The 13,094-nt window shown below is 34.0% G+C and overlaps 2 protein-coding genes across 2 annotated transcripts; one reads left to right on the forward strand and one right to left on the reverse strand.

The window, feature by feature from the left end:
* Window positions 1-1,609: 1,609 nt before the first annotated feature.
* LOC128187101 (60S ribosomal protein L6-like) lies at window positions 1,610-4,785 on the reverse strand. The gene is made up of 5 exons (XM_052857269.1): window positions 4,612-4,785; window positions 4,152-4,292; window positions 3,082-3,130; window positions 2,257-2,441; window positions 1,610-1,797 (listed from the first exon to the last, which is right to left on the reverse strand). The coding sequence occupies exons 1-5, from the start codon at window positions 4,759-4,761 to the stop codon at window positions 1,636-1,638; spliced, it is 687 nt and encodes a 228-aa protein (XP_052713229.1). The 5' UTR covers window positions 4,762-4,785; the 3' UTR covers window positions 1,610-1,635.
* A 147-nt stretch (window positions 4,786-4,932) lies between these two features.
* Window positions 4,933-11,435, forward strand: LOC128187102 (uncharacterized). The gene is made up of 8 exons (XM_052857270.1): window positions 4,933-5,237; window positions 5,522-5,604; window positions 6,851-6,921; window positions 8,788-8,898; window positions 9,040-9,136; window positions 10,393-10,450; window positions 10,556-10,706; window positions 11,368-11,435. Exons 1-8 carry the CDS (start codon window positions 5,222-5,224, stop codon window positions 11,429-11,431), a joined length of 651 nt encoding a protein of 216 aa, XP_052713230.1. The 5' UTR covers window positions 4,933-5,221; the 3' UTR covers window positions 11,432-11,435.
* Window positions 11,436-13,094: the final 1,659 nt, after the last annotated feature.

Genomic DNA, 13,094 nt, shown 5'->3' on the forward strand with positions numbered 1-13,094 from the left:
CAATGAAAATAAATTTGACCAAAATTGTCGCCATGCCCCTTTAAACATATCGGTATAATGCAGCAGTGTTAATGCATTTTGTGATAATGTCTACGTTGACTTTTTAAATTTGCTATTTGTAGATTGAACACATTTTTAGTTACATTAAACACATGGAATGCACAGAAATGCATCACACTAATATGTACAGTACATGTTGACAAAAATTAGGGCCCTTCTCTATGGGTGCCCAATCGATCAATCTGTCCATCCAACATCACTTGTCCAAAGCATTTTTTTCCTTAGCCCAGTGTGCAGTGTACTTTTATAAAAACCCAGTTATGTCAAGGGTTAAGATCATAGCTAACATGCAAATCCTTGTCCCAACCATATAGTCTCTACCCTTGGTCCAGTCTGTTTCATGCTTATAACCCTTGAGAGTCTTTTAATGAAGGATGTGCAGTGACCTTGAACCAAGATTGTAGGTCAGTCATTAGAACTCTGAAAAATCCTTGTCTGGAACATATATTGAACCCTTGGTCCTATCTGGCTCATACTTAATAGCAGAAAAAATTCTTGTAAGTAAAGGATATGCAGTGATCTTGAACAAGGGTTTTAGGGCCAAGGTCAAACCAAATCTTTGGAATCCAGTTTTGGGCCACAAGTTCTCTCCCTTTTACCTAATCTACTTCATACTCCATCATAAGAATGTAAGAAGTGTACAGTGACCTTTAATATAGTTTCTTTGTTGAAAGGTCAAGGTCATAGCAGACCATTAAGCAAAATCCTTGTCAAGACCCATGTTTTGTTCCTCTTGGTTTTATCTACCTCATATTACACACTTCCATAATGCATGCAAGATCTAGAACTTAACTTTTAAGTCTGAGGTAAAAGTCAAGCAAAATCCTTTCTCTTGCAAGAGCCTTTTGAGATTGGCACCACCTCAATGATGTCTACATTACTTCTGGGTGCTTTTTATTCACTTTCTTGCTTTAATAAAATGAAATTCATGTGATGCAGGTGAAAATTCAGGCAGTGCAAGAATACAGCAATTTAGCACTGCTAATTTTTCTATACAGCTTGGTATGCGATTGGACTGCCAATATCCAAATATAAGCATTCAATGCTTGTATTTATTTTGACTTATGTTTGAATGAAAATTTTTTGTATTGTCACTTTAAAGTCATATGCTCTTTGTCAGGAACATGAATAATAAATGGAATAGCCATAAATCAATAAAATCATGTTATTTAATGCACTTCCATGGCTAAAAATAGTGCCTGAAACTTTGTTGGGAAAATTCTTGAAATCCAATACTGGTAGATTCGATTTAACTATTATTTTTAAAAAATGCATATCAAATTGGTCATGTAAGTGAACATTTCATTTAATCTTACAATAATAAATCTATTCAAAATGTGATGGTTTACTTGAACACAAACGCCGTGATCAGAAAATTGAACATTACAGATTTCCAATGCAAACATACAGGGGAAATATACATCGAATGTAAATATTGAAATGTAGAACTTGTAGAAAAATGTAGGAGGGTTCAGATTAGTGACATATGTGTCCAGAAAGCTTCCACTGCAATTCTGATAAAGACTCGAACAAAGAAACAAATCCATGATTTTCTGTCAGTTATTATTTATTTAATTAGAAGACCATTTTGTGTGGGTACTGGCGGCTTCCAAGAGAAAACATGGAGCCCAGGTAACCAAACAACAACTTTTTCTCTTTATTCTTGCGGATCACATCCAGAATTTGTTTATCAACAGCCACTTGGTCTTCTTTCCTTTCATCACTGACAGTGTACACCTATTGAGAATTAAAAACAGAAATCGGACTTTATATTTATATGACAATTTTCAATTTCCATATATACATTTACAACTTTTTACATTCTTATCATACAGACATAAAATGGGAACAGGGAACATGAAATTATTTAATATATTGAAAATGCAAACATATTTTTTCGCCTACTTCTTTTATTAAAATAAAATATCGCTTATATGTTGAGAAAAAAAGGAATGCATATTAAACAATATACATGTTTCATTTTGTACAAAATCTAAACGTTTGAGTGCCATCATTATGAATTGTGCACTATCAAAAATACATGCAGGCTTAATGATGAGTTTCAATATAATTTCACCCCCACACTTAATATACTGCATCTACATAAAGTAAGACACTTTGCATTTTTAAGTTCAAATGTAATTTTTTTTTCGACATAAAGTAAAAAAAAAAGATGAGCTACAATAAAGAACATACCTCCTTTTTGGTGTCAAAGATTTCTCCTTCTGTGTGTCGGGGCTTCTTGAGCTGTTTACGGTTGAAATATTTGTCATTCAGGCGTTCGGGCAATTTAACACCACCGATGTCCAGCTTTGTTTTAGTGGCAATAGTGTAAATTTGGTTGATTCTTCTCAGAGGGCAACCATTAAGATGGAATGGACCTGAAATATGTAAAATGAACATGAATTTTGGATGTGTATGACACTGGGTTCTGTTTAATGTTATCAAAAATTCAAAATGTTTTGAAATTATTTTGACAAATGAAAGCCAGCTTGCAATATATTCAAGAATGATCATCAAATACAGTGTAATATGAGCTGGGAAATTCTGAGAAATATCTTCGAATTATTTTTAGCCAGCTAATGCTGAAACTTTCATATTCAATCACAAGATGCTGTTATTAAGGCCTAAAAAAAAAGTTGTGTGTTTAGGGTAACCCGACCTAACTTACAAAAATGCCCCGATCCTACCATTTTTAGATGTCTGTTTTTATCTGATTGTGAATTTTATATTATTTCTATTAAAAAATCCGTTTTTAAATATGACACAAACAAAAATTCTTAGGATTCATGCAGAAAAAAAATATGATAAAATAAAAAAAATCCCTACAGGGTCTACCTAACCTAATTTTTTCATCAGTGTTACCCTAAACACACAAATTTTTTTTATAGGCCTAAATGATAATACACTGTAAACATATTACATTTGGCTGTGTATTATATTTAGTGTTTTAGCAGAAAGCTAATTCAAGTACAGTGTCTATCATTCATACTGTGCCAAACAAATATTCTCCCAAATTACCTGTAACCAACAGTAATCCAGAATCCAATTGTTTCAGGAAGACAACTCTCTGAAATGAATAAAAATAATGGTGTCAACAGTAAAATTTACATGCAAAAATATAGAAGCAACTTATCAGAATTATTTTCTGCAAATAATATACTGAAGGTTATCTTTCCATTATAAGAGCTTATTGAATTTGGGAAAATAATATGTATTTAATCTGTGGTTGTCATGCTGCAGGGCTGCGTTGTAGATCCTAGCTGCTACGTAGGGCTTCGTAGTTGAAAGGTCAGCTAGCTTAGCCGCTACGAAGATATTCGTAGCCTAAACATTTATGCTATGCAATATGCATCAAATTCAAGATAGCCACCTTAGTTACCATTTATAACAAATATTTACTTAGTGTCATTTTGTTTATCCTTTAAGTTATATTGATTTTTAACATGTATATTTCCACTTGAAATTAACAAACTATGTTGATGTAATTAGTCTTTAGTTGAATATTTGATTTTCCAACTTCAAATCTGAGACCTAGCATCTAACCTAATGGTCTGTTTAATACACCTAGATAACTAGCAGCAAAGATAGCTGCTACGATCTTTAACACAGTCCAGATCACCAATATCAGAAATTCATTGGTTCAAAAGTATAGAGAAACTCCTGAATTGCATTTTATGAGTGCTTCAAACTGTAGACTCCTTCACTATCACTGCGATACTGCTCTTTTTTAGTGCAAAATGACATAGTTTGGTGAAATAGGATGTAATTTCAATTGTTTCATTTAAATCATTTAATTATCTACCTTCTAAAACTTTGGCAAAGTATATCAATTTGCCCTGCAAAAGAGCAGTACTGCAGTTATTGTGAATGGGTCTCTTGAAAAAAGACTGTACTGGACAAAAAATGGATGGATAAAGACCCAATACATTTTGACGATACAGTCCAACTTTTGTCAAACATCTTTACTAGTCAAGAATGACGATCCACTGTTTTTCTCCATTCACCATTAATGGATCATTATTTTTGACTTGTGAAGAGGTTTGTCAACAAGAATATTCAAATAACTTGAACATGATGTGAAAATTTACCTTTCCCTTGTGACGACCAGCCACTAGGATAAGAACAGTTCCTGGGGTAATTGATGACCTCAAGCTGTGCTTGTGCTTGGAGAAAGCTGTCTTCCTTGACCTCAACTTTCTTGGCTTGTCTTCTGTAGGGTAATAACGGGACTGAAAAAGCAAAACATACATTTAATAAATCCTTCAACTATAAACTATCATTTGTATTGAGTTTGTATTTACAGATAATAAATCAGATTGATAAATAATCATTCACATTCAATTGCTATCTTTTGGGCATTTGTGACTGACATTCAGATTCATTTGATGGCTGGTGTCTACTAGCTCCAGTTGGTAGAGCATCTGACTAACAATTTAGAGAGCAGGGGTTCGAATCCATTTATTATTTATCCCATTTCTTTACACATTAATCAGATACCACTGATTTGTGAAGAATTTCATAGATCATATTTGAATTGAAATACCTTACCATTCGTGTTTTTCTGACAAGCCTGTGTCCACCATTTTTGTCTCCACCAATGGTTTTCTTGACCAAACGTGCTTGGGTCTGTTTCTTGGCAGCAGGCTTAGCAGACGCAGCCTTTGGCTTAGCTGCTTTAGTCTCGGCTTTCGGTCCCATCTGAAAATCGAGACAAGGTGAATAATTGAAAAGGGGCAGCATACAAAGAGGTAACAGAAAAAATTCCGATAAGGCAAATTCTAGTTCTAATAACATTTAACAAATGTGTTGCATTAAAAATTGTATGAACTGTCGATGTCCATCATTATAAATTTAGGATATACATGTAGTGGTTCCACGTTTGTTTTTAACCACAATTATCTATCAATAACAAGTTACTATAAGTAAATTAACAATGGCCCTTTGTAGAATAATGATTAATCAATGCATTTTTATTTAGATTAAAGAAAATCCAGACATGATTGCTAAGATATTTGACGGATTTTCCAATATTATAAACAATTTTCGTTCACTCACATCGACGGCCGGAAGTAAAAGAGAGCACAAATGTTGGTGACGTACAACTCAGAAGAACACAACTTCCTGTTGAAAATAAAGGCCTTCTTGTGAACTACTGACAATGATGCCACTTGCAGGTGGTTTGATTCTCTATTTCGTAGTATTTCATTTTGCTTTTTATCTTCTATGCTATTATATTTTGCAAAAAATAAATAAATTGAGGACATCAGTCGGATGTCAAACATTTTCAGTGATCATTGACAGGTGAGACTTGAGAGTGAAAAAAAACCCCCGAAACTAATAATGCTAGACGTAAATGAATGACATAAACTGTTCGTTACTTCTTTAGGCGTTCCATCCATGTCCGCGTTGTCTGCATGTTAGAACATTTTTTAACCATTTCCTATTTCATTTTTTCTAGATGCACACATTGCAGGAGAGCATCAAATAGATTACAAACAGAAGTACAAGACATTAAAAAAGAAGCTAAAACTTCTTGTTTATGTAAGTTATTATCAGAGACATAAATAACAGAGATTGGCAACTCCGCCATTAGCGGGTTTTGTTGTTGAAAAATGTTACGGGACCAACATTACTTTGACTGCTGTTTGAGAACTTTACATATTAGTAAACTAAGATAATGATCTTAAACCAAAAGTATATTGTTTTTATGATAAATGTGCATAAGTTTTAGACGTTTTATTGAAACAAAAAATTGAAAAATAAGGTGAATATATAGAGAATATATTGGCCAGCCTTAAAACATCAGCGAAATCTGAATGACGGGTGGCCAACTGCCTCCTAAAACTCCTATTTTAATATTGTTTATAAGACATAAACTCATGAAAGTATTATATTTTAAATGTTTGGTAATAGGGTTTATCTGTTTATATTTCGATATAATTGATCATGATATACTGATTTAAACTGGGAAGACTTTACAACAGGGACCGCGAGATTTCTATCAGTTGCCAATCTGTTATTTATGTCTTTGGTTATCATCAATTTGCTCACTTTTGCATTGCACACAACATTGAGGGGTTTTGGTTTGAGCTATATTTTATGGTTATAAGAACAGTGAAGTCGCCAATTCCAGGTCACGTCAGACTGTTTTGTTGATATTTTGCAAGGTTGTTCATTTTATATTTTATGCTATATATGTATTGAAAGTACAATTTGTGATTACTAGGAATTAATCTTATAATCAATTCATCAGCCAAATTTAAAGTACGGTAAATGCCACATGCTCGGTCTACAATTATGACATCATATTTCATAAGTATATGTCTTTGGAAACATCCAAGCTGAGTGAAAGTGATTTCAAGAATTCCCATGAGCTGGAAGAATTTTTTTTAGCTGTTAGATGTATATATAATTATACATGTTACCATTGAGTCTTGCTTCAAGAGGCTCTCACTGCGTTCAGTATTCGGTAGTATTGTGTAACATTAGCTGAAATGTTGTTCTGGCATCAGTTATGGCATTGAAGAATGAATAATAATGTTTAAACATACTAGCTAATCAAGCTATATTTATAGCTCTGGCCACTAACTTGCATTACTCTGTTTGAGAATTCCATTTCTGTCACTTTTTGTCATTTTTGTAACAAGGAAAGAACAAATGAAATTTATAAAATGAAAATACATAGAGAAATCATCATTGACATGACATTCATAAGAGAATAAATAAAATACAATGTAATACATATTCATGTTTCTTAATTAATGAATTCATCTTTTATTTCCTCTAGGAACAAGAATGCTTTTTGGAAGAATTAAGGAAAGCTCAAAGAAAATTATTAAAGGTCTCTCGAGACAAAAGGTAATGTTTATTCTATAGATACCATGTAGTTCAGTTTTAATATGTAAAATTTGTAACTATAACATCAAAAGTAAAGATTTAAAAAAAAGAAAAGAATTAAGGTGTCGTTAAATCTGATTAAGCCTTACTTCATTTAATTTAATAGTCTAGCAAACTCTCTCTCTCTCTCTCTCTCTCTCTCTCTCTCTCTCTCTCTCTCTCTGATATTGACATACATTTACATAAAGTCATTCAAAATATAAGAATACTGTAGACGTACTATTGTCCGCGTGGTATTAATTTACGCTATGAACGCGGGCACAAATTTTCCGCGGAATTTTTTCACCGTGTACTTAAAGTGCATTTTGGAATGACATTTTGAAATTGCATTACATGAATAAGGATAATCGGAAGTTACTACATTATATAACACTTGCATATACGTGTACCCAATGTATATCGTTTTTATCTATGCAAACTGTCAAACTTTGTATTGAGAATTCACATAATAAATAATTTAATCTCCTAAAGATTTGAATTTTCTGTAAATTTACTTGCATGAAATTTAAACTTCTCCCAGCCTGAGATAACGGCACGTGTCAGACGACAAATAGCCCCAAGCGGGTCTGTCCTTCAATGACCCAATTAACTACCCGCTAAGACCCGTGTTTTTACTGCAATTTTTAGATCCCTTCGGCTCTGACTTTTAATTGATAAAACTGATCAACTCATAATTTAAACGAAATGTGAACCCAGAAAACTGATAGTTAATTAAAGATGTGGTGTTTCACAAGACGATTTTAGCCAGCGTCGTAACATCTTAACGGCTAACTAATGACTACTGATCAGTGCACATCTGATAATCACTGTTCACTGTGTACAATTTAAGTCCAAAGTTGGACAAATTCTAGGTAATGAAAATCGCTCAGAACTAAATTTAATAATTATCATTCAAATATTTTTTTTTCATTCAAAGAATCCACGTAAATTTTTACCCGCGGATTAAATTGATATTGTGATTCCGCGGAATTATGACCCCGTGGAAAAAAATACGTCTACAGTACCCGTATATCAGGTTTTTTCCGCGTGTATCCAATTTCCGCTTTGTTTGCAATGATTTCTGAATCGCGGAAAATAAATCAGCGTTAATTTGATACAAAATTTTGTTTTTGTAAAAGAGTTCTCTCTTTCCTGATAAAATAAACAGGTAAGTAAAAGTACGGTGTACTGTGTTCAGGTAGTTTAGTTAGAGGTACAAATTGCGGGATCGGAGGACAAGCACCAGATAATAGATTTGTAAGCCTCATTGTTTATTTGATAATCCATTGACAAGCTAATTAGAACGATCGCTTTCCTTGCATGAACAGAAGTCTAATTATACCTGAGCTACTGGTATATGTAACAGTACATGATCTATTTATCTATGACTGTTTGCGTCTCTGAAAATAACTATCGGTAATTATTTCCCATTAAGGAAATTGTGTAAATGGTTTCATTGTCCGAATTTTTCATTACAAAGAGCGACAATTTAGATATGTTTCTCCTCTTTACTCACAGATTTAAACAATCCTGTATTATATTTTCAGTGCGACTTTGAAATAGTGAAAATTTGATTCGCGTAAATTTTATATACCGTTCTAGGCTCTGATTCGGCAAAAAAACCTGATATACGGTAATTTCAAATATACATGTATTAGAATAATCAAGGAATGATGGCAGCATGTCTTTGATGCTGGTGAAGTGACTGACTAACTGAATCTAGCAAGTGACTGACGTAAACATCGAATTTCACCAAGTGGGAAAATTGTCAGTTTTTGAAACAAGCTCTAGCTAACTTGATAATAAACAGAATAGTTTGTAATATACCTTTTTTTGGTTCCTTTGCAGTTTTCTCTTGGATCGTTTGTTGCAGTATGAAAAAGTGGAAGACTCTTCAGGTGATTCTGATGTGACAGCATCAAGTGACAGTGAGGCAGATGGACATACGTCTGGAAAAAAGTAATCAATGTTTCTTTGTTTACATGTATTTCTATAATTAATCATTTCAAAGCCTTCTATGGAAGAAAATATGATAAAATTATTCCAAATGAATCTTTTTATTTTGGCGGGTTACATTTAGAACTATTTTTTAATACTTAGAAGAAAACTGAGCCCTGGCCAGTCACAGTTACCATTTGGATCTGAAGCTTCAACCATATTTGGAAATATTGGCATGGCTGGTTTGTTTCAAGCTGCAGTGAGTTGTTTAATACTTCATACACATACTATAAGCTCAATTTGTTAAGCGTTGTTGTCTGTTTAAGTGCAGTCACACGATGCAATTTTGCATCCAATTTTCTCATCCGATACACTTATGACTAAAATCTTAAAGTGTGACCAACTAAGTCAAAAGCAAAGTCTGAAAGTTGATTGAAAGTCAGGTGAAAATTAGAGGCGTGTTCAACAGAGGGAGCTTACGTGCTCGTCAAAATTTGTGTTGCGGGTATAGGGAATTTTGGCAAGTGCTTGCTCTGTTGAAGTTGAACACACCTAAGAAGTGTATCCACTTTTCAGTTGACTCTCTGGTGAGAATTGTGATGTCACAATGACTTTTTCCCCATACAATGATAATATTTGATAACTTGAAAATCAATTGCAAAATTATATCCTGTGTCCACCTCAACAATCAACTCCAATCGACTTAACTGAGCAAGTCAAAAAAATTTGATGAAAAATTGCATCGTGTAACCACACCTTTAGGGTAATTTTTTCCATAGTTTCCCTTATCAACAACTAGAGAGCCAAATACTATTGAACATTGTACAGAAGTTGGCGAAACTGGGTAAAAATCAACAATAACTTTGAAGGGGAAAATCTATTTCTCAAAAACTACAATTCTGCAATTTGTGATACATGTACTATGCTACACATATACGTATATTCTAATTTGATATACTGTAAATTTGAATTTGATCAGAGCATAAAACTTTAATGGAGCCCCAAGAGGGCCCACTTCTTAGTTTTTATAATAAATATATAGGAAGAAAACTGTTTTCTTCTCAAGAACAGCAATGCTATAACTAAATGTCATACATGTATTACAATGTAAATTTCCTGATGAAGTGAAAATCAGTATCTTGAGGAACAATTGAATTAGAACTCATTCAAGTTAAAACAATTAAAGAAATATTAATGCTTTTTTATTTCAATGTTAAAGATTCCAATTCATTTAAATCATGACCTTGCAGAACTAGGGTATGGCCACAATGGAAATTCACAGTTTAATGAAATAGTATAGAAATACAAAATTGACTTTAATTAAATTTCACATGGGTGGGCAACGGGCCCATCGGCCTCTTGCTTATTCATATATTTATGAACCAATCTCAATTTAAACTAACCAGTCAATATTAATGTTACAGTTAAAATGTTTGCATGTACATTTGTAATTACAGGTACTGGTACATGTGCTATGTATGGTTTGTACATGTATTTTTTTACCTTAAATTTCAGGGAACAAGTGCAGAGCCAACCAAAAAGCGCTCCAGACCAAGCACAAAAAAATCAAGAGGTACAATTCTATATGCGATGTAAATCATTTTGAGAATATTGAGAGAAAGAGAGAGAGAGTTGAAAATCTGTATAGTATATATATATTAACTTCTTTTTCTCCCAGCAAAGTCAAAAGCAGAGAAAGCTGAAAGTCACATGACGAGGGAGGAACTGGAAAGGCATTTGGAATCCAGACAACATTCATTCAAGATTGAGAAAGCTCCGGCCATGTTACCAATGGAAATATTCAGCAATGACAATTCCAATCCAGACAGGTTTGTATTCTAAATATGTATGACTGATAGCTTTTTGAAGACAATGGAATTAATATACCATGACATGAGGTAGTCAGATTATAAAATATTGCTCATCCATTTGTCTGTCATGACAATGTGTATACTGTGGAATCATTAGATTTCGTGGTGGCTCAATTTTCGTGGAATTCGTGGGTACCTTTCATCCACGAATTAACATCCTCCACGAAATAATAAATTAGGATAATAAAGTCATATTTCCTCTGTAGGTTTAAGAGAATACACGAAATTACGTCCCCATGAACCTGTAAAATTTTAGCAATCCACGAAAATTGGCCCCCACGAAAATTAATGATTCCACAGTATATCCAATTTGAATCGTACAGCTGAACATTGATAATGACATTACAGATCAAGTTTATTGAAATAAATTAAAATGCACCAGCATTTGACCTTATGGCATTATGTAATAATAATAATTGAGTTTGAGAAAATAAACATTATAATTTTTGTTGTTGGCTATGCTCATCTTAAGTGGATCTTCTTCACACTCTAAAACACAAGTTATACTGATTTGTGATGTGTAGCCCTTGCACAACATTCTATGCAATACATGTACTAAAGATGCCTGCTGGTTTGGCATTCATGTTCCAATACTCAGATTTTTTCTGGACATTTTCAGTGAAACAGCCAATGATACGAACAAGGAGGATTATGATTCTGACCTCATTATTGATGCCAGCTGAGTGTTAGTGAAGGACTGCAGGATGAGTGTATCAACGAGGAATGAAATCTGGTTACAAACTCAACATTGTGAATGAGAGCTTTATGTTTGTACAGAACAATAGGCATGGGATATATGATTATTTACATGTACAGATACATATATACCAACTTTTGTGGAAATGTGATTACCTTTAAATAGACAATAAATATCAGCAATGGCTGCTTCATTAAATATCATTCAGTGACATCAAAGAGAAAATGATTTTTTTATATGCATACAAGAAAGATAGACACTTTCATATTCTGCACAAGCAATATTAGAAATGAACAAATGCACTGATATAATGTTGAATGGACACTCAAGCTGGTACAACTTTATGCACTTGAATGTACCGGTAGTGTGATAGCAAGCTTCTCTACAGACCCACAATCTTAATGAGACATGTACAGTATGCTTTCTATGTTGTTCATATTTATCCAATTAGAATCTCGTGTCATTGTGCTGCCATTAAAGTCATCAGTCTGGTAGAATAAAGAGTTAAAAGGTGGACAAATGTTTGTTTTCAGTGTCTTCTCCAGGATATATTGTGTACTGGGGTTTTTTTTCGACCTGTGAAATTTTCGTCCTTCTACACGTGTAAAGAGTTTCGCCCCGTTTTGAATTCGCCCAGACACAGATGTGTTTAAAGAGAGATTATTTGAGACGCCGGTGCCCAGTCTTAAATTCACTCGCTGGCAACAAGGACGAATATTTCTCTGTAAATAGTAGTTTTGCTACAACGTTAGCAAGTTTTGCTTTTTGCATCATTTTGACATCCTTTGAAACCAGACATGTTCCTCTCTATTAATCATTGGTTTCTGACAACACATTTTGGGGACTTAACTGATTTTCACCTGGTCTTAATGTGGTCTATGATCTTTTTTGTTTTTAGCTCACCTGAGCTGAAAGCTCAAGTGAGCTATTCTGATCACATTTTGTCTGTCGTCTGTCTGTCCGTCTGTCCGTCCGTCCGTAAACATTTCACATTTTCAACATCTTCTCAAGAACTACTTGGCCAATTTCAACCAAACTTGGCACAAATCATCCTTAGGCAAAGGGGATTCAAAGTTGTGAAAATTAAGGGCCATACCCGTTTTCAAGGGGAGATAATTAGAAATTAATGAAAAATTTCGAGAAATTTTCAAAAATCTTCTTCTCAAGAACCAGAAAGCCAGGAAAGCTGAAACTTGTGTGGAAGCATCCTCAGGTAGTGTAGATTCAAAGTTGTGAAATTCATGACCCCCGGGGGTAGGGTGGGGCCACAATGGGGGGTCGAAGTTTTACATAGGTATATATAGAGTAAATCTTTAAAAATCTTCTTCTCAGAAACTAAACAGCCAGGAAAGCTGAAACTTGTGTGGAAGCATCCTCAGGTAGTGTAGATTCAAAGTTGTGAAATTCATGACCCCCGGGGGTAGGGTGGGGCCACAATGGGGGGTCGAAGTTTTACATAGGAATATATAGAGTAAATCTTTAAAAATCTTCTTCTCAGAAACTAAACAGCCAGGAAAGCTGAAACTTGTGTGGAAGCATCCTCAGGTAGTATGGATTCAAAGTTGTGAAATTCATGACCCCCGGGGTAGGGTGGGGCCACAATGGGGGGGTCGAAGTTTTACATAGGAATATATAGAGTAAATCTTTAA

This window comes from Crassostrea angulata, chromosome 6 (assembly GCF_025612915.1).
Source record: "Crassostrea angulata isolate pt1a10 chromosome 6, ASM2561291v2, whole genome shotgun sequence".
Lineage (NCBI taxonomy): Eukaryota > Metazoa > Mollusca > Bivalvia > Ostreida > Ostreidae > Magallana > Magallana angulata.

What these genes read in the sequence shown, in the direction of transcription:
- LOC128187102 (XM_052857270.1), top strand. An exon ending in CTGGTTTGTTTCAAGCTGCA is followed by an intron (nt 9,137 to 10,392) that starts GTGAGTTGTTTA and finishes CTTAAATTTCAG; the next exon opens with GGAACAAGTGCAGAGCCAAC. An exon ending in GACAATTCCAATCCAGACAG is followed by an intron (nt 10,707 to 11,367) that starts GTTTGTATTCTA and finishes GGACATTTTCAG; the next exon opens with TGAAACAGCCAATGATACGA.
- LOC128187101 (XM_052857269.1), bottom strand. Translation starts at nt 4,761, where the DNA reads ATGGGACCGAAAGCCGAGACTAAAGCAGCTAAGCCAAAGGCTGCGTCT. An exon ending in TGGATTACTGTTGGTTACAG is followed by an intron (nt 2,442 to 3,081) that starts GTAATTTGGGAG and finishes TACATATTTCAG; the next exon opens with GTCCATTCCATCTTAATGGT. An exon ending in TCTTTGACACCAAAAAGGAG is followed by an intron (nt 1,798 to 2,256) that starts GTATGTTCTTTA and finishes AATTCTCAATAG; the next exon opens with GTGTACACTGTCAGTGATGA.